We start from the raw sequence: 23,845 nt of genomic DNA, 5'->3' as shown, positions 1-23,845 counted from the left end.
CGGGAGCCCAGAGGGCACACTAAGACAAGGTACTGGGGAGTGGGAGCCGCAGGGTCGAAGCGATGATCCCCCCGCAGGAGGCGTCCGCCCGTCGCCGAGAAATAGAGGACAAACTGAAGCAGGTGGGACTGGGGCTGGGGAGGCGGAAGAAGAGGAGAGGGAAGAGCCGAGATCTGGGCCTCGGGCATCTACTCAGGGAGGAGGCGGTGGTGGGAGGGGGCGCTCCCTGCGAGGAGATGGGGTTGGGGGCGAGGCCGTGGGGCCCGGACGCGGTGATCTCCTTTAGCCTCAGGCTTCTGGTGATGTCCTCCCGTCCGCTTCCCCCAGGAGGAGGAGACACTGTCCTTCATCCGAGACAGCCTGGAGAAGAGTGACCAGCTCACAAAGAACATGGTGAGTAACCCCTCAGGTGGGAGGGGCAGACAGGCCTCCATACCCTGGAAGAGAGCCCTGCGATCCGGTGGTTCTGATACATCAGGCCTGGGGGTTCTGGCCCGGGGAGTGGTGGTGGTAAAGTGTGGGTTTCTCTAGCAACAGTGTGGCATCTCTCTTACCCAGCTCCCTTCCCCTTTGTCCTCCCCTTCACTGAGGATGCTGCAGCCCCTGCTGGCCTGGACTTTCTGCTTTCTAAGTTCTCCGTTCTTCCTTCTCTCCTTCCGCAGATATTCAGGGAGACTGACTTAGGTGGGCTGGCTACTGGTCATGTGTCATCAATTCAAATGACGGTAGGACGGCAGGGTTAGCACTTCTGAGATTACTAAGGGCAGAGAAGACTAAGCCTTCACCCCAGAGGGCTTTAAGGGTAGAACGAGACAGACCTGGGATCTGGTCCTCGCCTCTCCACTTACTGTGGCTCCCGGCAGATGACTCGGAGCCTCAGTTAACTCATCTGCTAAAATAGAGACAATGTAGGTATGAAGGTCATAGAAACGAATGCATGGGAATGCATCTTGCATGGTACCTGGTATACAGTAGGTACTCAATAAATATGAGTTTCCTTCCTTATTCCTAGAGGAGACTGGAAAAGCACAAATTGAGTAGATACAAACTTGGATATGTGTTTAGTAACACAACCGTAAAGTCCTGTGTAACCACGGGCCTACTAGGACCAGTTCAACTGACCCCATCTCATCAACAGAGTAATTAAGAGTTGTCTTTCGGGAACTGAGAGTTCCCCCTTGTCCAGTTCAGGCTGGTTAAGACCACCAGCCCATCAACTGGGCCTGCGCAAATGCCCAATAAGTGACCCTGTTGATGTCAAAGGGCTGAAAACTCACCCTCAGATCATACTAACACCACCATTTTGTGAACATGCATCCTATGAAGAGCCGTGAAGCTTGACTACGCTTGCACAGATCATCAGTTACCTCACTTCTCTTCACCTTCAATCACCTGTCTCCACACTTCAGACCACATGCTCTTCATCTCATAAATTTTGCCCCAAGTCCTGGATGGAGGAGAAGGAACTGAGAACATACGCCTCTTGTCTCCTTGCAGATCGATCTATCAATAAAGCTGTTTTCTTTTCCCAAAAGCTGATGCCATAATAGTTGGCTTTTTTTATGTGCATCGGGTAGGAGGACCCCAGTTTTGTGCAGTAACATTAGTCCTTGTTTAATGAAATTCACCCTTAGAGAGAGTTTTGAAAGTACCAGAAATGCATTCGAGGCTACTCAGTATGAAACAACTTCCTGTTCAGTCTAGGAAAGCTTCAGAGAGAACAGAAATTGAGATTTGGCTTCACAGCGTGGAAGGGAAGTCATCCTGTGGTGATTATCTTAGGAGGAGTTAATTTAATGCTTAGCTTGCCTTCAAATCAAATTTCAACCAATTTACTTGGACCACCTCCTATGTGCCAGGCACATGGTAGGTGCTGGGGACTCAATGGTGAACAGGTACACCCTGTCCCTTTTGTCATGGAACTTATTGTCTAGAAAACCAGAGAAAAAGCAGAAGCAGTGCTGGGCCACCCTGAGGCCTGAGAGCACGGTGCATCCCCCTACAGGTGTCTATCCTATCGTCCTTTGAGAGCCGCCTTATGAAGCTGGAGAACTCCATCATCCCTGTGCACAAACAGACAGAAAACCTGCAGCGACTGCAGGAGAATGTTGAGAAGACTCTGTCCTGCTTGGACCATGTCATCAGTTACTACCATGTGGCCAGTGACACTGAGAAGATCATCAGGGAGGGGTGAGCCAGGGCCAGAGGGTCACATTCCTAATGCCTCCTGGACCAGCGACCCTAGGCCTTAGAAGGGAGAGGTAGAATATATTTGAGCCTGGAGTCCCCTGTGTTAATTCTCTTCTTCCCCTTCTAAATACCATTCCCTTGGTCTTTCCTCTTCATCTTCTATCCACCCAGGCTGATACGGCTCTTTTCCTTCCCAGCCCCACAGGCAGGCTGGAAGAGTACCTGGGAAGTATGGCCAAGATTCAGAAAGCTGTGGAGTATTTCCAGGACAACAGCCCAGACAGCCCAGAGCTCAACAAAGTGGTAAGGGGCCAGCACAGTGGTGTGACAGGTTTGGGAACACCAGTCCCTGCCCTGGTCTCATGAGGGAAACTGAACCAGCTTAAAGGAGAATATCGTAGAATAAACAGAACTATATGGAGCCAGCCCTGATTGCCTAGTGGTTAAAGTTCGGCGTGCTCCGCTTTGGTGGCCCAGATTTGGTTCCCAGGTGCGGAACCACGCTGCTCCTCTGTCAATAGCCATGCTGTGGCGGCAGCTCACACAGAAGAACTAGAGGGACTTACAACTAGAGTATACAACTATGCACTGGGGCTTTGGGGAGGAAAAAAAAAAGAGAGAGGAAGATTGGCGACAGATGTTAGCTCAGGGTGAATATTTCCAAAAAAAGAAAAAACAGAACTATATAATACTATACACATACTGTAGGTGTTAAGACCTCTGCCCAAGGAATTACAGATATACATTTTTATTACATTTTTATAATTTAAATTATAAATTACATATAAGATATAAATTTAACATTTGATTTTTATAAATGTATTTGTGTTTTGTTTTTGGTTTTTTTTTGGTGAGGAAGACCAGCCCTGTGCTAACATCCGATGCCAATCCTCCTCTTATTGCTGAGGAAGATTGGCCCTGGGCTAACATCCGTGCCCATCTTCCTCTACTTTATATGGGACACCGCCACAGCATGGCTTGATGAGTGGTGCATGGGTGTGCGCCCGGGATCCGAACCAGCGAACCCTCGGGCCGCCGCCTCAGCAGAGCACGCGCACTTAACCGCTGCGCCACCAGGCCGGCCCCCTGTGTTTTTTTATTGTGGTAAAAAAATACATAATATAAAATTTACCATTTTAACCATTTTTAAGTGTACAGTTCAGTGGCAGTAAGCACATTCACATTGTTGTACAACCATCACTACCATCCATCAGCAGAACTCTTCATCGTCCCAAACTGAACCTCTGTCCCCATTAAACACTAACTCCCCTTTCTCCCCTCCCCCAACCCCTGGCAACCATCATTCTACTTTCTGTCACTATAAACTTGACTACTCTAGGAACCTGCATTCATGTGTTTATGTTTGATTTTTTTGTGTTTTATCTTTAAGTATTTGGATTATTAGGTCACCAGAGCAAGATGGAGGAAGGCTGGGAAGTGAGGTTTGTTCAGTGCATTGAGGAAAGGAGAGAATGCAGACAGGAGAAATGGTGGGAGCTGAAGTGCAGACATCCGAGAGGGTGAGGAGTATTAGAGGAAGGGCCACGTGGACCCAGTCACCTGGCACACCTTCCTGATGGCACCACAGTTCTAGCCCTAAGGTGTGTGTCTTGCCCAGAAGAGGGAGTAGGCAGAGGAACATAGATGGGAAACTGGCTTTTCTCCCACCCAGAAAGCTTTTACTTAGAACAGTACTTCCTAACTTTTCTCCCATCATGGTCTGCATCAGAAATGAGGATATTTATATGGCACACTGGGTAAGCTGGGAACCAGCCAGTGGTCTCTGGCTGCCCAAGGCCTCACCTGATTGCCTAGAGGACTGAAGGGATCAATACCTTGGCACACCAGTAACCCAGTGGGGACACACCAGTACAACCAGTACACTGCAGCCCATGGGTGGAGAGCCTGGACTCAGAGATTGGGATGTCAGGGGCTGGAGAACTTTGTTCTTGAGGATCACTGCCAAGTTTGAAGCACAGAGTGAAGAGCTCTGTGCTAGAACTTGGGTGTAGGAGTGGGATGGAGAAGAATACAAATGATATTAAACTGCAGGTTTACCCCAGAGGGCTTACTTTTTCATTTAAAGCAGAAACACTCCAACTCCTTCCTCTCTCTGAGGAAGATTCACCCTGAGCTAACATCCATTGCCAATCTTCCTGTTTTTTTCTTTCTTTCTTTTTTTTTTGGTGAGGATGATTGCCCTGAGCTAACATCTGTGCCAGTCTTCCTCTATTTTATGTATGTGGCTTGCCGCCACAGCATGGCTTGATGAGCCATGTGTAGGTCCACACCCAGGATCCAAACCCGTGAACCCAGGCCACCTAAGTGGGGTGCGCCGAACCTAACCCCTAGGCCACTGGGGCTTGCCCAGTCTTTCTCTCTCTTTTTTTTTTTGGTGATGAAGATCAGCTCTGAGCTAACATCCGTTGCCAATCCTCCTCTTTTTTCTGAGGAAGATTGGCCCTGAGCTAACATCTGTGCCCATCTTCCTCTATTTTGTGTATGGGATGCTGCCGCAGCATGGCTTATTGAGCGGTGTGTAGGTCCATGCCTGGGATCCGAACCCGTGAACCAGGGCCACTGAAGCGGAGGGCGCCCAACTTAACCACTACACCATGGGACCGACCCCCACAAAAGTTTTTAATTTTTCCTATTTGTCTATTTTTTCTTTTGTAAACACTTTTCTTTTTTTTTTAAAGATTTTATTTATTTTTTGCCCCCAAAGCCCCAGTAGATAGCTGCATGTCACAGCTGCACACCCTTCTAGTTGCTGTATGTGGGACTCGGCCTCAGGCTGGACAGAGAAGTGGTGCCTCAATGCGCACCCGGGATCCGAACCCGGGCCGCCAGCATCGCAGCGCGCGCACTTAACCACCAAGCCACAGGGCCGGCCCTGTAAACACTTTTCTAACAAGAGGACAATTAATAGTGCAGTGAGAAAATAATGAGCTGATATTTATGAAGCACCTACGTCTTGTAAAACCCTGGGTTTCACCTCTGCACGTATGTTTTGAGAGAAGGTGAGGTAAGGAAATAATCAAGGAAGGCTTCCTGGGGTTTCTTCTCTGGGTTAAAGGAAGTGAAAGCAGAGGTGGGCTGAGGCCCAGAGTCAGGCAGGCAGAGGAGAGCGGAGGAAAAGGCGAGGGCTAGCTGAATGCTGAAGCAGCAGCGGACCCTCTTCCTTCCTTCCGTTGTCCATGTAGAAGCTGCTGTTTGAGCGGGGGAAGGAGTCGCTGGAGTCCGAGTTCCGCAGCCTGATGACCTGGCACAGTAAGGTCGTCTCCCCTGTGCTCATCCTGGATCTGATCAGTGGCGAGGACGAGCTGGAGGTCCAGGAGGACGTGCCCCTGGAGCACCTGCCTGAGGGTGTGCTCCAAGACGTGATCCGAATCTCCCGCTGGCTAGTGGAATATGGCCGCAACCAAGGTGAGGAGGCCCAGGTGGCAGGGCCCATGTGGGCGGCCGGCCAGAGGGAGTGGGAGTTTTTCCCCTTTATTTCTTTAATCTGCTTGGATTTTTTTTTTTAATAAGAAGAAGTTTGATGGGAAGCAATATGAGCAATAAATCTATAGCTTGTGTATCAAATTACGAATCTAGCCAAACCTAAGCTTTTTTTTATATACTTCACTTTCCTGTTTCTTTACCTTTTTTGATTAGTTATAAAAATTTCAAATAGTACAGAAAGCCTTAGGTGAAAAGTGAAAGTCCATCTCCCCATTTCCCCGATGCCTACAATATCATAACCCAAATATGAGCACTGTTAAGGTTTATTTATACCGCTTCCAAAAAATCTTTATGAAACTGTGTGTGTGTGTGTGTGTGTGTGAGAGAGAATGTGTGAGATGCAACTGTGTGTGTGTGTGTGAGAGAGAGAGTGTGTGAGAGAGAATATAAATACATGTGTATCCTCTTCTCCTTCCCAAATGGAAGGGAGCGTACTAAACACTGTCCTACAATTGTTTGTTTTTTGGTTTTTAACTTAGTGAAATGCCTTGAGATTGTTCCATATCAATACAAGTATATTTGCTTCATTCTTTTTAACAGCTGTATAATGTTCCATGGTGTGGTGGTACCATCATTTCTTTAGCCAATCCTAGGATTTAAAAAAAAAAAATCTTGAGTTAAGCAAAAATTTTAGAAAATAAAAACTCCAGTGAGTATTCAATTTTAAGCTTTTTAGCCCTCAAAACTCTTCTTTTTGTTAATTTGTTGGTGTATACACATATCAAGTTGTCAGTACGCGTTACCATTATCCCTGCCTTCCCTCGAGGACTGTGTGGTGACAGATCTCAGGGCCGCCGTGTATTAATTGCATGAACACATCTGTGGCCCATGAGCTGTGTTGGAGGGAGCCTAGGTCTCAGCAGGAAGTTTTTTAGGGGCTCCCTCAGGATAGGAGGGAGGCCAGAGGACAGCCTCCAGACCCCTCAGTGCCCTTCAGCCGAGCCTCTGTGCTTTGGTCCATTCTTTACATTGGGGTTCCTTGTGACATATTTGTTGGGAGCTGCTGAAATATATTATGATGTCCCTATGTTTTTCCTCACTTGTTTGTATTTTTGGACTTTCCAGTTTTCCACTATTGATAAATAGTGCTGCAGTGAGCATACTTGTGTGGATTGCTTTTCTTATTTAGGGAGCTCTTTGGGGATATTACTCAAAGGAGCAGTTGTCACATAAAAGTGTCTGAACAGGGGCCGGCCCCGTGGCGTAGCAGTTAAGTGCGTGCGCTCTGCTGCTGGCAGCCCGGGTTCAGATCCCGGGCGCGCACCGATGCACTGCTTGTCAGGCCATGCTGTGGCGGCGTCCCATATAATGTGGAGGAAAATGGGCATGGATGTTAGCCCAGGGCTGGTCTCCCTCAGCAAAAAGAGGAGGATTGGCATGGATGTTAGCTCAGAGCTGATCTTCCTCACCAAAAAAAAAAAAAAAAAAAAGTGTCCGAACAGATCTGTAACCTTCTTGCTGTCGCGAGTTCCTCTCCAGGTAGATGGGGCCAACCAACAGACCTGTTGACAGTGCCACAGCTATTTGTTCTTCACTAATTTTATTTATCGTAGCTATTTAATAGGGCTGTTACCATCCTCTCATTTTTTTTTTAATAGTATTTCTTTTTTTTAAGTAGATTTTTTTTTTAACTTTATTTATTTTTTTTTCCCCAAAGCCCCAGTAGATAGTTGTGTGTCATAGCTGCACATCCTTCTAGTTGCTGTATGTGGGACGCAGCCTCAGCACGGCCGGAGAAGCGGTGCATCGGTGTGCGCCTGGGGTCCGAACCCGGGCTGCCAGCAGTGGAGCACACGCACTTAACTGCTAAGCCACGGAGCTGGCCCCCTCTCATTTTTTTTAAATTTGCACTTCATTAATGGCTAAACCTGGTGTGTTTTTTCCTTCACTGGCATTTGTTATCTCTTTGTCTCCTATAAATTACTTACATCTTTTGACCCCTTACCAAGTTGAATGAGGATGTTAACTTTGTATTTTTTATCTAAAAAACTTTACGTTCAAAACTTCCAACTAATTATCAGTTCTATTGGGGGATATTTTCCCTTTTAAGACTTTGCCTGATTTGGGACAAGGCCACATGGGTAGCTAGGAGCCAGAGCAGATTCGAGGAAGCGCTTAGCCAGTAGAAATAGTAGCTCCTCTGCTGCCCTGTGAGCTGCATCCAGTGGGGAAAGAGAGGCTCACGTGGCGAGACAGAGGCAGGGACCCCGGCTCACACCTCTGTCGCCCCGTCTCCCCTCAGATTTCATGAATGTCTACTACCAGATTCGCTCCAGCCAGCTGGACCGCTCTATCAAGGGCCTGAAGGAGCATTTCCGGAAGAGCAGTTCTTCCTCTGGGGTTCCCTACTCCCCTGCTATCCCCAACAAGAGGAAAGACACGCCCACCAAGAAGCCTGTCAAGAGGCCAGGTGAGCCCAACCCTGGCCCGTTAAGCACCAGCCAGAAGGCTGCGTGGGACCTGGATTGCTTTTGGCCACCCTGGGGTTAGCAGTGTCAGCCCCTCCAGAGCTCATGGTAATCCCGACTGTATGTATACGGGACAGAAAGCAAGTGTCTACCCCACACCGAGGCCCCATCGAGTGAGGCTGTTCCTTCTACCCAGCAGAGTCTGAGGGTTACATAAATGTCTTTGGAATGGGGGGTCACATGATATGAGAGGCAGGTGACGGGGTGCCAGGGCAGAGGCACTTGCTGGGCCCCTGTCCCCTCCCTCTGTCGTCCTGTCAGGAGGCCAGGCATGCTGCTGCAGCCAAAGACCGAGGGATAGGACAGGGTCAGGCACTGCAGCCTTCACCTTCCAGAAAGCCAGGCTGGCTTAAAGTGACACGTAGCTGAGAAGTGGATGGGGGAGAGTTTACACTTTCACAGTCGATCCAGGAAGGAATAAATAATCCCAGACCATCCTCTCTGACGAACTTAATCTGGCTTTCGGGCTGCATTCAAAGATAGTGCCTTGCAATGGAATAGTCGAGGGAGGGGTGTTGAGGAGGGAGAGGCTGGGCTGTGGGTTGTTGGTGTCCTGGGTGAACAGCTCACTGTCTGTCCTTCTCCCCATCATCATGTACCCTGTAGTCTGTGCTCCAGGTAAACAGTGTCCCTATGTGTCAGCCGCAGCTTGGTAAGCCTGACTGTGTCTGGCTGCCAAGAGATGTTGCCCTTGGCTCAAGGAGAGGCTGGGATATTCCAGGGTGAGGGGCTGCTGCAGGCAGCACCAGGGAGAGAAAGCCAGTGAAGCTGGGGGCTGCTTCCACTGTAGCCAGCCCTGCCCACTGCTGCTGCTGGCACATGCCCTGGGCATGGCCTGTGGGCCCCCCCCACCAGGACCACCGCTTTGTGTAGAGCTTACACCCTTCATTTCTTCATTTTCCCTACCTGCCCATGCCCCTCAGAGTGAAGTGTCTCTTCACACTAGACAAGAGCCCTGTTCCTCCTCAGGCCTTTGTTTAGTGTTTGGAGAAATGGCAGAACAGAGGCTGCCCTCAGGGGCACAAGTGAGTAGAACATTAGGGAAGCTGGGGGCCCAGCAGGAAGTGCACTGCCTTCTCCCCTCCAGGGTGGATATCCTGGCCGCCCCCCTAGAAAACCTGCCGCAGTGACTCTACTAAACCGGCCTGCATGGCTGCAGCTATCTGCACGCAGGTCGGTCCCTCTCTGTGCCTCTGTGCTTGGGCAGGGGTTTGTCTCCGAAGGCCGCGAGGCTGCCTGGGCCTCTGCCGGTCTGTGCTCTCTTCTCCTCTGTCTCTTCTCTGATGGGCCCACTGGAGGGCCTAGGACCCGATTTGCACTGCCCCAAGAGTGCTGCTGGCTGGCTGTGCAGGGACAGGGCCTTCCTGGGGGGAGTGGTCTGATTTCAGGGGGCTCACGGTGGACCTAATTCATCCTTGGCTTTTAAGCTCAAGAGGAAAACTCTGCCTATGAGAGTCCCTGTGGTTTCTGTAGGATGTCAAGAGTTGTCAGGAGCTGCTGGGCTCAGGACTGATGCCGGGAACTAGGAGTCAGGTCCCGGGACATCAGTTCCTGGCTCTGAGGAGAGGAGCAGGGAGGCCTCAGTGGGTAATGGAACACCAACCTCAGTGTCATCCATGGTAATTGGTCGCCTGATACGTTTGGCAGCTGCTGGATCAGTGTCTCCAACCCACACCCATGCCAGTGTGCTGGCTGGGCTCCTGCAGGCCCGGCAGGCCCGTCTGCTGCTGGTCGGTTGTGGGGCAGGAATCTGATTCGCTCGTTAGCAGGCCGCTCACCGAGGGGGAGAACACAGTGAGACAGATGCTGAGCCAGCCCCCAAACTTGGTCATTAGTAGCTAATTGTGGTGTGGTGCAAAGAGAAAGGAATGAGCCCCTCCAGACCCTGTCCTTTTCTCCCCCAGCCTTTTGGGGAGCTGCCAGGACTAAGCAGCCTTGCTGTGTTCAGAGACGCAGGGGAGGGAGGACACGGGGTCTCTGGGGAAGAGGGACCAGGGTTACGCTCATGGGTGGCTCCCCTTCCCCCAATACATGTTGTTAACCAGGCAGCTGTACTGTCTATTTCAGTGCTGTTTTATTTCCCCACATTTTCTGCCCTAAGATGTCTGTTCCCACAGGAGTGGCTGACCCCAGAGGCCATGGGCTCTATGTTTTGTTTTCATTGTTTTCACTTGTGATATTAACTGTTGTTTTTTTCCCCTGTGCCAAGAGCACGCACCCTTTCCTACTGCCTCCCTCCGCTCTCTGTGTGGTGGCTTCTGTTAACGATTTCTTGGCTTTTGAGTTTTTTCCAGTTGCTTTGGTGGTTCAGTAACTTTGGTGCGTGGGGCCAGGCTGCCTCTGAGTCTCCACACCGTCCGTCCAGGGCACTGCTCTCCCGGGAAGCTCAGTCCCATCTCACCATCTCACAAACTCCCAGTTCTGCTTTCCGTTGACTGCTGCCGTTTGGCCACGTCCCAACACTGAGCATGCCCAGAGAACTCTGCCTGGAGTGTGGAGCCGGGCAGAGGGCTTGCGGGCTTCATGGTTTCCCCAGGCTCTGCCATCCTGCTCATGCCCTCTGGGTATGAGAGCTTTGTCACTAGCTCCTCCATCCTGAGCCTTGTCTATTCTGATTTAAATGCCACTCAGTAGTATTTTTTATTTTTGGCTTCTCCTGGTGGATCTTTGCCCATCTCATCTTCACCCTCTGCACTTCCTGAAATGAACTCAGATCCAGAACAGTGAGGGGTTGCTAGCAGAATCAGGAGCTCCATCTGAGGAATGAAATGTGTCCTTTCCTTCATCTTTGTTTGCAGGGTCTCTGATGGTCCCGGGGAAGGGCCTGCTGGGGGAGATGGTCCTGGGGGGCATGCTCACTGTTGGGGGCTGGGTGTGGGGCCTGGGGGGCAGGTGGCGGGCCGCTGCTGTTTTCTCTCACTCATTTCCTAGGTCTTCTTATCTCCTCTCTGTGTGGCTCTGGTGACAGGGACGATCCGTAAAGCTCAGAACCTTCTGAAACAGTATTCCCAGCATGGTCTAGATGGGAAAAAGGGGGGCTCTAACCTCATTCCTCTGGAAGGTAATCACCCTGTGTTCTTCTCCTGTTCCCTCCTCCTCCACCGTGTGTCCACTCACGTGGCAGGGCAGAGCCTCCACCCCCCAGGAGGGCCTCGGGAGAAACCCTGCGAGGGAGCAGGGGTGGGAAGTGCAGTCCCTGGGGCCACCAGCTCCAGCTGGTGCAGGGACGGGTTTCATGGCCCTCTGCCTGGTCCTGTTTGGCTGACGGCAGCTCTGCCCTCCCTGAGGCTTCCCACTCCCTCCCCTCCCTGTCTCTGTCCTTGTCTCCTGTTTGAACTCAAATAAGTTCTTCGTCATGGGCAGCCCTTTCACGCTCAGACCAGCAGTGGCAGGACCAAGCCAGGCTAGGCCTCTGGGCCACTCCCTTCCACCCCCAACTTTAGAAACAGGAGTATGGGTCACAAGGGGATAGGCCGCCTATAGGCCACATCCCTCCCTCCTCTCAGAGGAAGGACGGCCCTGCCCTGGTGGACGTGACCCTCCTTCAAAAGAATGACCCTGGGGGACAAAAAAAGGCCATCCCATTCACTCAGCAGTGACATTTCCCTAACTGGGTCTCTCCCCAACTATGGTGATTTGGGTCAACCCGCTGGGCCGAGCATCAGATTCTCCACGGCTGCCGGAAGCTCTTCAGAACCCTCCGTGCTCCTCCCGCAGCTTTCTCTTGGCCTCTGGGCTTGGGGAAACCAGCTCCCAAGGGAGGTTGGGGGCACTGCAAGTCAGGCTTGAAACGGCTGTTCCCAAAATGGTCTGAGGCAGAGGAGGGGCTCAGAGCCCTCCCCAATGCCCCTGCCCTACACCCCATCTCACACCCCCCTCCTGGAGATCGAGGGCTTCTTCCCAGTCCCACGAGGGGCAGCCCACCCAGCCCCTGGATAAACGCTGCTTGTGTTTGTGCGGCCGACGTCTCGCTAGGTCACGAGCATGATTACCGAGTTAAGCACCTGTCCGAGGCCCTGAACGACAAGCACGGGCCGCTGGCTGGTGAGTACCGAAGCCCAGCCCGAGGGCAGCCACTGCTGCCTTCCCAGTAGTCTCCGGAGGGCCTGCTGCGGGCTGCTCTGCTCTGAGGACGGGCCACGCCTGCTCGCCTCTCTCTCTCTCCGGTCTCTCTCTTTTGGGCACTAGGTCTCCTTGCCTTTCTCCAGATGGGAGTGCACTCCTGGCTCTCAGGGCCTGGGCCAAGGGGAGAAGGAGGCAGGCAGAGAGGGAAGGCAGCTCCCTGGAGGGCAGGGAGTCCCGACTCCTGACTCCAGCAACAGCTTCAAAGCTCTGACTCCTTGGAGCCCATCCCTTGGCACATAGGACCAGGTTGCCTCCAGGGACTCCTGTCCCAGCCTCCAGTAGTGGGATCTGGTCTCCACCGGGGCAGCTGACAACCAAGGAGCCCTCCCTCTTTGGGGCTCACGTTGCCTCTTCTCAAATTTTGACCCCATGCCAGCTAGCCTTGTAGGCCGTAGCCCACTGCCTTCTTATTCATTCCGGAAGTCCTGGCTGGGCTAGTAACTGCCTTTAGAGTTCCAGCGTTTTCTCATATGGATGACTATGGTGCTTGCCTCCTTGAGGTGGGCAGTGCCACCTGCCCATCCGTGACTGCCTTCTTTCTAGGACAATTCAGAATCCTCAGTACTGAGGTCAGATTTACCCTATCCAGGAAGTCAATTTAGGGATCTTCCTTCCATATCTTTTTATCCTTCTCCCCCCACCTCTAGTACCTGATGCTCTGGGACATAAATACTGTCCGTGGCAGAGCTGAAAATGAAGCCAGGACAAAGGCTGGACTCAGCCCCTGTCTTTCCCCTCGAACCCAGTCAGGCCTGCTGGAGTCCTCTCAGCTTTCTGCCAGAACAGTCTTCCTCCTCCCCATCTGCTACCGGTCTGGGCCACAGGCCAGGAGCTTGGGAGACCCATGGCCCCCCAGTGGGGAGGTTGGCTGCCCCCACACCAGCAGCTCAGGGGCACTGCTGTCCCCCCAGGGAGAGATGACATGCTGGACGTGGAGACCGATGCCTACATTCACTGCGTCAGTGCCTTTGTCAAGCTGGCCCAGAGCGAGTACCAGCTGCTGACGGACGTCATCCCTGAGCACCATCAGAAAAAGACCTTTGACTCCCTGATACAGGTCCTGCCCCTGGGCCCTGACCAGATCCCCCAGCAAGAGCTGTCCCTGCAGAAGCCTGAGTTTGGCCCAGGCCTGTTGTCCGTAGCCCTCAACTACAGCCACCTCCTCCACCTTGCGCCCTGGGAATCTGTCCCAGGTGGGGTGTCCTGGTCAATACCTCCCCATGGCCCTCTCCTTGCTGCAGCGAGCTGGCTTCCCCCACTTCCCTCCAGGTGCCCTCACTGTCCCTCGGAACCAGCTCTCACTACTCTGCCCCCTCCCTGAGCTGTCTCCTTGCCCTACTCTCTCAGGATGCACTGGATGGGCTGATGCTCGAGGGAGAGAACATCGTGTCGGCCGCCCGGAAGGCCATTGTTCGACACGACTTCTCTGCGGTGCTCACTGTCTTCCCCATCCTGCGGCACCTCAAGCAGACCAAACCTGAGTTTGACCAGGTGCTCCAGGTATGTGGGTGGGGAGGCCCTTAGGGACACGGGGAGGAGGAATCCTGCTGCCTGGGGTGGCCTCCCCACGAGAACTCCTTTCTCTGCACCCATACCTCTGCTCAGAGGGTGAGCAAAGAAGAGTCAGTCCCCTCTCCCCAGCGAAGGAGAGGGGCAGGGAAGCAGCTGGGAGGGAGCTGGGCTCCACGCACAGCCTGTGGCCAAGGGCAGTGGCTGGGGCTCTGGGTCACTGTGCAGCCATGTGCTTCCTGCAGGGCACGGCCGCCAGCACCAAGAACAAGCTGCCCAGCCTCATCACCTCCATGGAGACCGTTGGAGCGAAAGCGCTGGAGGACTTCGCCGACAACATCAAGGTGCTCTCCCTCCCTCCACTGTCACCAGCCGGCCCATGGGGCTGTGAGCAGGGCCACCAGTGACCTGGCTCAGGAACTCCTTCAGAGAGCAGGCTTCCAGGAGGGGCGGGTCGGAAGCTGGCTGTGCTGCTAGTCTCCTGTCAGTTCCCACTTGCCTCCCTTTCTTTCCCAGGGGTTCCACAGCCCCCTGAGGCTTGAAGTTCCTGCCCCACTTTTCCTGTCATGTCTGTCTTGCTCACCTTTGTGCCTGAGGGGGCGTCCTGACACCTGTCTGTCAGGAGGTGGTGCCGTGAGCAGGCCCAATGGCGGCGGGGGAGGGGTGCTGGGGTCTCCTTGGGAGCTGTTTCAGGGAGTCCGGCTCTTTTTTCCACAGAATGACCCGGACAAGGAATACAACATGCCCAAGGATGGCACTGTGCACGAACTCACAAGCAATGTAGGTGCTGCCTGAGGTCGCCTGGGGAGGGGAGGAGCCGCCAGTGCCCAGCAGTGCGCTGACGGCAGGATGGATGGTGAAGTGCTTAGCGTCTCCAGCAGATGGGGCCTTTCCCGGCAGGCCAAAGCCAGAGAGTGAAACATGAAGTTTGCAGCTACCCTTTTCGCTGGGCAGACCCCTGGCCCTGCATGTGCCCTGGAAGGGTCAGAAGGGGTGCATCGTGGGAGGTGATCGACCTTTGGGTCCTGCCCTTGACGTTCTTCCTGGACCCATTTTCTCTCCAAACAGGCCATCCTCTTCCTGCAGCAGCTCCTGGACTTCCAGGAGACAGCGGGCGCCATGCTGGCCTCCCAAGGTACTTGGCATCTTCCAGCAGGCCCCCTGCCCCACTCCTCCCTCTTTCCTGGAGACATGGGGTTAGGCCCCCCAGGGGGCACTCGTCACCTCTGGTGAGGAGATTTCCTCTAGCCCTGTGGAGTGGGATGGAGAGATGGCTTATGGCGGGACCCCCGAGCTGGTTGGGCTGAGCATCAGGAAAGCGGGGTTTGACCATGCCTTTCCTGACCCAATATCCATCCCCACTGGCTCCTTCGACCAACTGGCCTCACTCTGGAGAGCACTGGCTTGTTCGAAGGTGCCCTTCCCGCCCCACCCCTCCTTCCGCATTTCTCCACCTCCTCTTGTGTCCACCTGTCCCCCTAATTATTATTTTTTTTTTTTTTAAAGATTTTATTTATTTAATTTTTTCCCCCCAAAGCCCCAGTAGATAGTTGTATGTCATAGCTGCACATCCTCCTAGTTGCTGTATGTGGGACTCGGCCTCAGGATGGACGGAGAAGTGGTGCCTCAATGCGCACCGGGGATCTGAACCCGGGCCACCAGCATTGCAGCGCGCGCACTTAACCACCAAGCCACAGGGCCGGCCCTGTCCCCCTAATTAGTCTGACACAGCCAACCCTTTTGGTGGGCTGGCATCTCAGCGCCTGCCTGGTGTCTTCCCCCTGCATGATGCCCTGGGACTGGAGCTCGGGAGATTGGCATGTAGGAGGAGCTCATTTCTGAGCACGGAGGCCAGCCCAGCTGGTTGGGGCCAGGGACCCTGCTTTCTTCCCTTGTTTTGGGGGCAGGGAGACAAGGGGCAGCCCCTGACCTGCAGTTCTCCAGATTTCCACTTTCCTGTGTGTTCCCTGGTCTTCAGTGGGTCCAGCCTGGTGTGTGCTGCTGTCTGTGTTCTGCTGTCGGGGGAGTGGTCTGCCTGACTCCGGATGACTTAGCTGTTTCTAACCTGTTTTTGCACTTTGCATCTTTCTCCTTTCTTTGTCTCTCCCTCTCTCCCCTCTCTGCGCACTGCCTTTCATTCCGTAGTTCTTGGGGACACATACAATATTCCTTTAGACCCCCGAGGTAAGCAGAGGGCTCTGCAGCCCCATCCTCCCCCTCTGAAGCCCCGTGGGTGAGGTTCCCTGGGGATAGAGGCACCTGGACAGACTCAGGACCTATTAGAGAGTGGGGGTCAGAGGGAACATGGGTTCCTTCGGGGTGCTCCCAACTCTCTCGGCTCCCTGCACAACCACTTTCTGTCTCTGAGCTTATCCAGGGAGCACCCTGCTGTGTCCAGCACCCTGAGCCCACCCTCTAGGCTAGCCCAGCAGCTGCCCAACCTCTCCCTCTCCCATCCACTTCCCTCCCCCTTGGCCTTCTGCTCTGTGTAGGCAGCAGTCCCCTCTGTTCAAAAGGGCCTGGTAGAGGAGGTGGTGGGCAGTGGGGGAGGAGAGAGGCCTGGGGAGCACATTCTAAGCCTCTTCTGCTGACAAATGGGGTAGGTAGGTACTTGTGGATACTACCCAGCATGGGTCAGGCATCAGGGACTGGAGGGCAGGGGGTGTCCCACTCCTGTCCTGCCAGTCTTTCTGCTGATCATGGGCCAGCTCATTAACCATGCCACTCATCAGCACCAAAGGGCTTGTCCTGGGTTCTAGAAAGAGTCCAAGGGACTGCTCCCTGCAGTGGGCGGGAGCCCTATCGCTCCGCAGACACCCAGCTCTGCCCTGAGTGCCTCTGTGTCCCTTGTGCCAGAGGAAGGCTTGGGCTCCTCCCAGGGTTTCCTCGGTTGCTCCCTGGGCTGAGGGAAGGCCAGAGAGGGTCTTGGCTCTGCCACCGCTGCAATAACAGGACTTCTCCTCTCACAGAGACCAGTTCTTCAGCCACCAGCTACAGCTCCGAGTTCAGCAAGCGCCTCCTAAGCACCTATATCTGTGAGTGTTCTCTAGACCAGTGCCCCTATTCCCCATCTTTTCCCTTCCTTCTCCTTTTTGTGCTCTCCTGCTGTTCCCAGGTTCTGCTCCTGAGCCCCCACCACCACCACCACCTTTGGAATTGCAATCTAACCTTTAGTTCAAGGGCTGAGGGGGGCTGGGCAAAGGGCTCCTGAGGCTTGTGGAGTCTGGAGTCGGGGAGGGACAAGGAGCGAGGGGTATGAGTTGGTTTGTGCGCCCCAGGATTGGGTTGTCTGGTCAGACTGCCCTGGTGGGTGTGGCCACATCCTTCCCTGTGCAGGTAAAGTACTGGGCAACCTGCAGTTGAACTTGCTGAGCAAGTCCAAGGTGTATGAGGACCCTGCTCTGAGCGCCATCTTCCTGCACAACAACTACAATTACATCCTCAAGGCCCTGGAGAAGTAAGTGGCTGCAGATGCTGGTCTGAGGCTCTCAGCTGCCCTCCCGGGGCTGGCTGTGCCCTCTGCGTGTCCCAGTGGGGAATGTGGTATTCTACCCTCTGCAGTCTCAGGATCCAGGGAGGTGTGAGGCAGGCCCCACTGGTGTTGCTGCAGAGGCTGGCAGCCTTTGGGCCCTGGGAGCCAATTCCATCCTCCTCTACTCTCTCCCCTACCCCATCCCAGGTCTGAGCTGATCCAGCTGGTGGCTGTGACCCAGAAGACTGCCGAGCGCTCCTACCGGGAGCACATTGAGCAGCAGATCCAGACCTACCAGCGCAGGTGAGAGGCTGGGCCCTCCCCCTCCCCCTCACCCCCACCCCTGTACCCACCACTCACTTTTCCTTCTGAGAGCCACAGGACCCTGGGCCCAGTCAGAGTGGGGTCAGTAATGGGGAACTGCTTCCCTGTGGACCCCAATCCTCCACTTGTTTTTAATCACATTCATGGGGTGGAGAGGAAAGCCCTCTCCCCTACTACTGCCTGCTCCCTAGGGGCACGCTGTGCCAGCCTCTTCGGAGGGTAGTTTGCGAAGGGTGAAGGCTAAGAATAGCAGAAGAGCTGACTGTCAAAGATGTGGGTGATGTTTAGCCTAAGTGAGGAGCAGGGTTGCAAGAGCACATGAAGTTGGCTGAGCCTTGCTCTGCAGTGCTCTTGGCTTCTCTAGTCCTCCTTTCTCTTGGGTTTCTGCATCTCTCTCTCCTTTTGTGTGTTTCTTCCCCATGAGTGGTCTCCCTCTTCCTTCCTATTTATCTGCCCTCCGCATCTGCTTCTCCATCTTAATTTGCTGTGATATTGATGTGAAGTGTAGTTGATAGTATTTGTTCAATTTATTGACTGCTCTGTTTCCTGTTTAATTTCCTGTTAATTTTAAAAGCGAGCAGCTTGAACATTTTCTATTCCCAAGGCAAACTCTCAGTTGTCTTTTGCTTAGTTGTGACGCAGATTGATTCCTGCCCTCCCCACCCCCCCAGTAGATCAACAGATTTAGAAAACAAAACAAACCCACCCCAGGGAAGAAGCAGCTACCTGAGGCTGTCCCTCTTCTGCCCTCTGCTTCTCTCTCACCTGGCAGTTGGTTAAAGGTGACTGACTACATCACTGAGAAGAATCTACCTGTATTCCAACCAGGAGTCAAGGTGGGCTGAAGGCCTGGGCTGGGAAGGGGTGTCTAGCAGGTGTGGTACTTTCTGTAGTGTCTCTGGGGAAAAACAGACAAGTGTCCAACTGGGATAAGAGAGCAAAGGATGCCTGTGGCCACCAGGGCAGCAGGAGAGAGGGCTGGACTCAGGTGTTTGGGAAGGAAGCAGGGGCAGGGCGGTTCTGCTCTGAGAAACGCTTTCTCTGCCATCTCTCCTGGCCCCTAGCTCCGGGACAAGGAGCGACAGATGATCAAGGAGCGTTTTAAGGTGAGTCAGGATCCTCTCCTCTCCACTGCTTGCTGTTGCTGTTGTAGCAACACAGACCCAAAGTGTTTGTCTCTGGGTCACTTCTATTTCCACCTTTTTGGTGGTCAGGGCTTCAATGATGGCCTTGAAGAGTTGTGCAAGATCCAGAAGGCTTGGGCTATTCCAGACACAGAGCAGAGGGACAAGATTCGCCAAGCTCAGAAAAACATTGTGAAGGAGACCTATGGAGCCTTTCTGCACAGGTGAGCTCTCTGTCTCCGCCTTCCGGCCCTGTGCTCCCCACATCTCCAGCTAGGCCTCTGTGCTCTTCTCTTCTTCAAGAGAGGGGGTGGATTTGGATGGCAGATCCAGTGCCCTGGGCTTTGGTGTGGGGCCAGACAGGATCATCACTGAGGGGCACCCCATCAGGAGGGCCTTAGACTGAGGTGGAGCTGGGGAGAGGCTAGGCCTTCCCCCCTGACCTCGGTGTCTGGTCAGGTACGGCAGCATCCCCTTCACCAAGAACCCGGAGAAGTACATCAAATACCGTGTGGAACAGGTGGGCGACATGATCGATCGCCTCTTTGACACCTCTGCCTGAGCCTGCTGCTGTCCCTGCCTGGTTCCACCAGACCAGCCATGTTATTGGACAGATAAACCAGTGTTAACTTGCCTCTAGGCCCAGTGAGTTTGACATCCTTTGAGGCAAGGACCTTTCTTCATCCTCCCAGCCAGGAGCTCTGTCGCTGAGCCCTTCAGTCCCAGTTTGCGCTTCTTCCCGCAGCCCATGGTCCGCACCAAACCAGCACCTTCTGGGAACACTGGGGTTCCTTCACACCTTGGGTTTGTGACCCTGACCACACCCTGCAGGGGCCACATGATGGCTTCCAGACAGGAAACGACAGAGAAGGAAGACAAAGGCCTGTGCCCACAGCTGCCTTGTGTGTACAAGAGCAGGAGGCAGAACAACCCCAGTTCAGAGCTGGGGATGGAGAACTCCCCCTTCAGCCCAGACATGTGGGTAGTGTCAGAGGAGCAGGCCACGTCGCAGCCAGAGGGCCTGGAGCAAAAGCAAGCAGGACTGACCCACTTTCTTGGATTTAGTGCGCAAACGCATCCCCATTGCCCACAATCCTGAGGTCCAGGGATATCCTTTCCCCCTTGTCCCGGCGGCCCCTAGGTGGCTGGAGCAGGAGTGCTCTCTCCATGCCCTCTGGGGTCCAGCACACTGCAGACAGAATTCACAGGAGTTCTGACCACCCTTTGCAGCCTCTCAGGCCCCTGTCTCTGGTCCCCAGTGCCTCCAGGCCCAGGGCCACACAGCAGCAGTGGTTGCAGAAGGAGCAATTAGGCGGGGGGAGGCAGGGGTGCTGGGTGACTGGTGGACATGGAGAGAAGTTCAGGAACAGAGTGGGGGTCAGGCACATGGTGGGGCCCCACCTACTTGGACAACAGTGAACAGCTGAGCTCAATGAAGACAGACCCTTGAGGTGCACTTGCTTGTAGGCGATTATTTCACACTCTTTGCTTGCATGCTAACGGAAGGGAGAGCTCAGGGTGGCCTGAGATCCTCCAGGCTTAGGGCAGAGAGTCGACTTTCCCCCTCCTTCTCGCCAGAGACCCTGTCATGGCCCTCCCCCAGGCCTGCAGCCCCGGACCCTGCCCTGTTACAGCCTGGGCTGCCCGCCATGGGGTGCAGACTCGCCAGGGGGTGGGGCAGACTTGCATGGCACCCACATCCAGAATCCAGCAAAGATGAAGTGGCAGCACACCACTGCCGCCACATACACCAAGAAGAAGATGTCGTCAGCCGCTGCAGCCCGGCTCCTTCTTGACCCCTTTACTCCTCTGGGGGCTTCTGTGTGGGGAGATGTAGGAAAAGGCACTGTACTTCAGGGCTCACCCACCACGCTCTCCCAGAGAAGAAGGGTGAACCCCAGGGGGTGTCAGCCTGTATTTCTCCCTCCCTTATATTAACAACTAATGAGTATATGGGTCTGGCCCATTCTACGCCATCTTCAGTTAAAGAAACACCCTCATAGAGAGGCTCTGCAAGCCATAGGGTTATCGCTGGGAGTTTGAAGTCACTCAAGTCTTTAGGGAAGCCGACCTTGCTCCCTGCTCCAGACCTGCTTCTTCCAAGGGCAGACGTGGTGGAGCCCAGGGACAGCAGAGCCAGCAGAGTAAATGCAAGGAGCCTCTAAACAGCCTAGTGACCCCTGACCCCCAGCCCCAGCTCTAGGTGTGCAGCCTGCCAGCTCTGCCCCTGTCAGACCTGCTCCCAGCCTCATTCCTCATGAACCTCCTAGGAAGGGACTCCAGCCCTGCCCACCTTCAGGATTAGGCCCTGGGTTCCCATGATCTCGCTGCTCATCTCTTGGGGCTGGGCTGGGTCTGCTCTTGGCCCTGAGGTTGTCCCGGGCCAGCAGCGCAGCCAACAGCACAGTCTCCATGGTGCTGATGAAGAGCAGCAGCAGCAGGACAGCGAAGTAGTAAACTGGAGGAGGCGGGGGGGGGGGGCAAGGTCAGGGGCCAGGCTTGTGCCTCGAGTGCCCAGGGAGCTGAGCAGAGGCACCCTGGCTCGAGCAACAGCAGGTGTGGACAAATGAGGCACGCCAGGCGCATGGTGGTCCTGCCCAGGGCAAGGAGAGGTGCAGGGCTTACTGAGCAGTGGGTTGCAGGAGGAGGAGCTGGGCAGGGTCTGCACCAGGGAGGAGTAGAAGACAAAGTAGCCCAGCAGCAGTGTCACTTTGTAGGCAATGCGCTCAGTGGCCCGGAGGGGCAGCAGCCCCCTGCACATGTCAGCCAACAGCAGCGCCTCCCCAGGTACCACCAGAGCTATGACGGCCTTTAGGGCTGTGTTCTGCAGGCGCACCTGGAAGGAAGAAAGTTGGGGCTTTCTGGGGGGATGTGCAGGGCGTGGGCAGTAGAAAGGGGATGTCATGGTCTCTGGCTCTGCATCCTCGACGCCCCCATCAGCCCTCTGTCAGCCACTTCCCAACTCACCGTCACCTGGAAGCAAGGCACCAGCTGCTTGGGTGGGACTTGGATTTTCAGATCCTGGACTACATAGTCCCTCTTGATACTCACAATCTCATTCACCACGTGGGCCCGGAACTCCAACTCATTCACTGGAAGCGGTGGGGTGAGAATGGTGAACTAGGAAAGAGAAACCCCTGCCCCCAAATCTCTCTTGAGAGTAGGGATAGGAACAAGCTGGAGCCCCAAGGATGATGGAGACTTCTGATGGCTGCTGGGGGGCAGACTTGGAGGCAAAACTGGTCCTTACAAGGGCTTTCCACACCTTATTTTGCAACACCCCAAGTTTTCTCCAGTTAGAGGAAGGGCCTTATCAGATTCATAGATGAATTTTCATTGTAAAAATAAATGCACTTTGCACCACTTCATGGGGGAGTGGGGAGTGGTCACAGACTCGTCCACCAATATATCTCACACCTGAAATATTAGGATTCGTGGGGCGGCAGCTGTGGTATTTCCCAGAGGGGAGGGATGGAGCGGAGGGATATAGGGAAGGGTGGGACTTCTCTGCCAAGTTGGACATCACCGGATGGCTCTGTGGGATATTTACTGGGTGGCTACACCTTCAGGATGTTTCCAGGGATGAGGCTGCAGCAACCTGAGCCTCTGGGCTTGAGACCAGTGGCCCAGCCACTGCAGTTTGGCCCTGGCTGTTGAGGGGGAGGAGAGAAAACTGAAGTGGGGCTACAGCCGAGAGCAGGGGAGAACTAGGAGATGGGGCTGCTATTTGAGTGGGAGGTGCAGGATGAGAAGCATGTTCTGCCCCAGGATCTGTTCAGCTCCCCTAAGCCTGGGGGTAGGCTGGTGTGAACACAGCCTGCTACCCCATGTCGGACATTTGCTGGGGGCAGAGGCTTCCCCTCCCCTCTCCCCTCACCCCCCGCCTCCTGTCCCGTCAGCACCAGTGTTGCTAAAAGCAAAGAAGCTGAGGCTGCAGTCGCTCTGGTCCCTGGGGAAGTGGAGGAGGTCAAAGTCACAGGTGGTCTCTGTGGTGAGGGCCAGGTAGAGCTCAACATGGCCGTCCTGGTCCACTCGGGCCCTCGGGCTTTGCTCCTGCCAGTCGACCCAGAGCCTGTGGGGCGGGGTGGGGGGAGAAGAAATGTATCACAGCCAGGGGCCCAGCCTCTTCTCGGGAGTGGGGGGAGACCCCGGCATACGCTCAGCTGCCATCTGCTGCCAGCCGGGTTCCAGGAGGAGAAAGCAGGGCAGTGGAGGTGCACCAGTGGTCTGGCAGGGCCACCAGGAGGGGAATATTCACTAAGGGGGTTTTGGAGCTCTAGAGGAGGAGGAGAGGGATATGCGTGGTGGGTTCCTGGAACAAGAACTGCCGCCTCACTTACGCCTCCTGGATAGTGAATCCTGGTGTCCAGAGTGAGTCCCAGGACAGTGTGACCCCACGCTGCAGGTGCTCACTTGCGTTCCAGGCCAGGCGAGTGTCGAGCCAGAACTAGGGACACAGGAACCCCACTAAGACTCCCGCTGTCTGCATATCCGTGCCTCTTGGTTTGGCAGGTTGATGAAGGCCGGTACGTCTGAGCTGGGCCACCCCCACCCCCACCCCACCCCGTGGGTGACCACCACTCACCAGCTGAAGCAGCAGCTTGGAAGACACTGTGTACCGCAAGATGTCCTGGGGGGGGGCAGCACGTCACCTTGGGGGTGGGCGCTACACGACAGAACGCAGGAGACCCCAGTATTCGCTGGGGCTGAGTCCTGTCCCATCCCAGCTCAGCACTTGGGACCTGTGCCCTCCCACGGCATGACAGACTTACCACATTAAACACGGTTGATACAAACACCTGTACGTCCACAAGCAGGGGTGTGCTCCCGTTGTTCGGAATCTGTCTGCCTTCCTGAACCTCCTCTGGCGAGTTGAAGTTGAAAAAGGATGGCCCGGCTAAGGGATGGAGGTCCAGGTCATCTGGGTGCCTTGGGGCCCAAATCCCAAAGCTCATGACCTTCCGCCCTCCACCTACCAACCCATGAAGCGCCACGCCTCTGGACTAAGGGCTGGGTGGTGCTGAGCCTGAGCAAGGAGAGATGGAGCAGGAGCCACAGGGCCATCATCAGGGGCTGCATGGAGGGGCTTTCAGCCTCTGTATCAGTTACTTCTCTGGGCTGCTTGTCAG

At 54.4% G+C, this 23,845-nt stretch overlaps 2 protein-coding genes across 5 annotated transcripts; one reads left to right on the top strand and one right to left on the bottom strand.

The window, feature by feature from the left end:
- Positions 1-22,084, top strand: EXOC7 (exocyst complex component 7). Of its 4 annotated transcripts, XM_004432790.3 has the most exons (20): positions 1-122; positions 328-393; positions 2,006-2,190; positions 2,388-2,493; positions 5,394-5,616; positions 7,937-8,104; positions 11,131-11,223; positions 12,138-12,206; positions 13,199-13,344; positions 13,635-13,787; positions 14,042-14,140; positions 14,514-14,576; positions 14,865-14,931; positions 16,766-16,831; positions 17,133-17,253; positions 17,476-17,571; positions 18,365-18,428; positions 18,657-18,698; positions 18,807-18,940; positions 19,176-22,084. In XM_004432790.3, the coding sequence occupies exons 1-20, from the start codon at positions 63-65 to the stop codon at positions 19,276-19,278; spliced, it is 2,124 nt and encodes a 707-aa protein (XP_004432847.1). In that variant the 5' UTR covers positions 1-62; the 3' UTR covers positions 19,279-22,084. The 4 variants fall into 4 exon arrangements, with proteins under 4 accessions (XP_004432847.1, XP_004432850.1, XP_004432849.1 ...); XM_004432793.3 differs by lacking the exon at positions 11,131-11,223; XM_004432792.3 differs by lacking the exon at positions 12,138-12,206.
- On the bottom strand, positions 20,345-23,845 carry ZACN (zinc activated ion channel). The gene is made up of 9 exons (XM_087441651.1): positions 23,711-23,845; positions 23,489-23,637; positions 23,302-23,346; positions 23,057-23,163; positions 22,619-22,788; positions 21,684-21,808; positions 21,342-21,552; positions 21,010-21,174; positions 20,345-20,535 (listed from the first exon to the last, which is right to left on the bottom strand). The coding sequence occupies exons 1-9, from the start codon at positions 23,793-23,795 to the stop codon at positions 20,345-20,347; spliced, it is 1,248 nt and encodes a 415-aa protein (XP_087297777.1). The 5' UTR covers positions 23,796-23,845.

The sequence above is a fragment of the Ceratotherium simum genome, chromosome 16, assembly GCF_057802395.1.
Source record: "Ceratotherium simum simum isolate JZ-2026a chromosome 16, ASM5780239v1, whole genome shotgun sequence".
In the NCBI taxonomy this organism is placed as follows: Eukaryota; Metazoa; Chordata; class Mammalia; order Perissodactyla; family Rhinocerotidae; genus Ceratotherium; species Ceratotherium simum.
The sequence above is the reverse complement of the archived record's forward strand: the minus strand, read 5'-3'. Positions and strand labels throughout refer to the sequence as shown.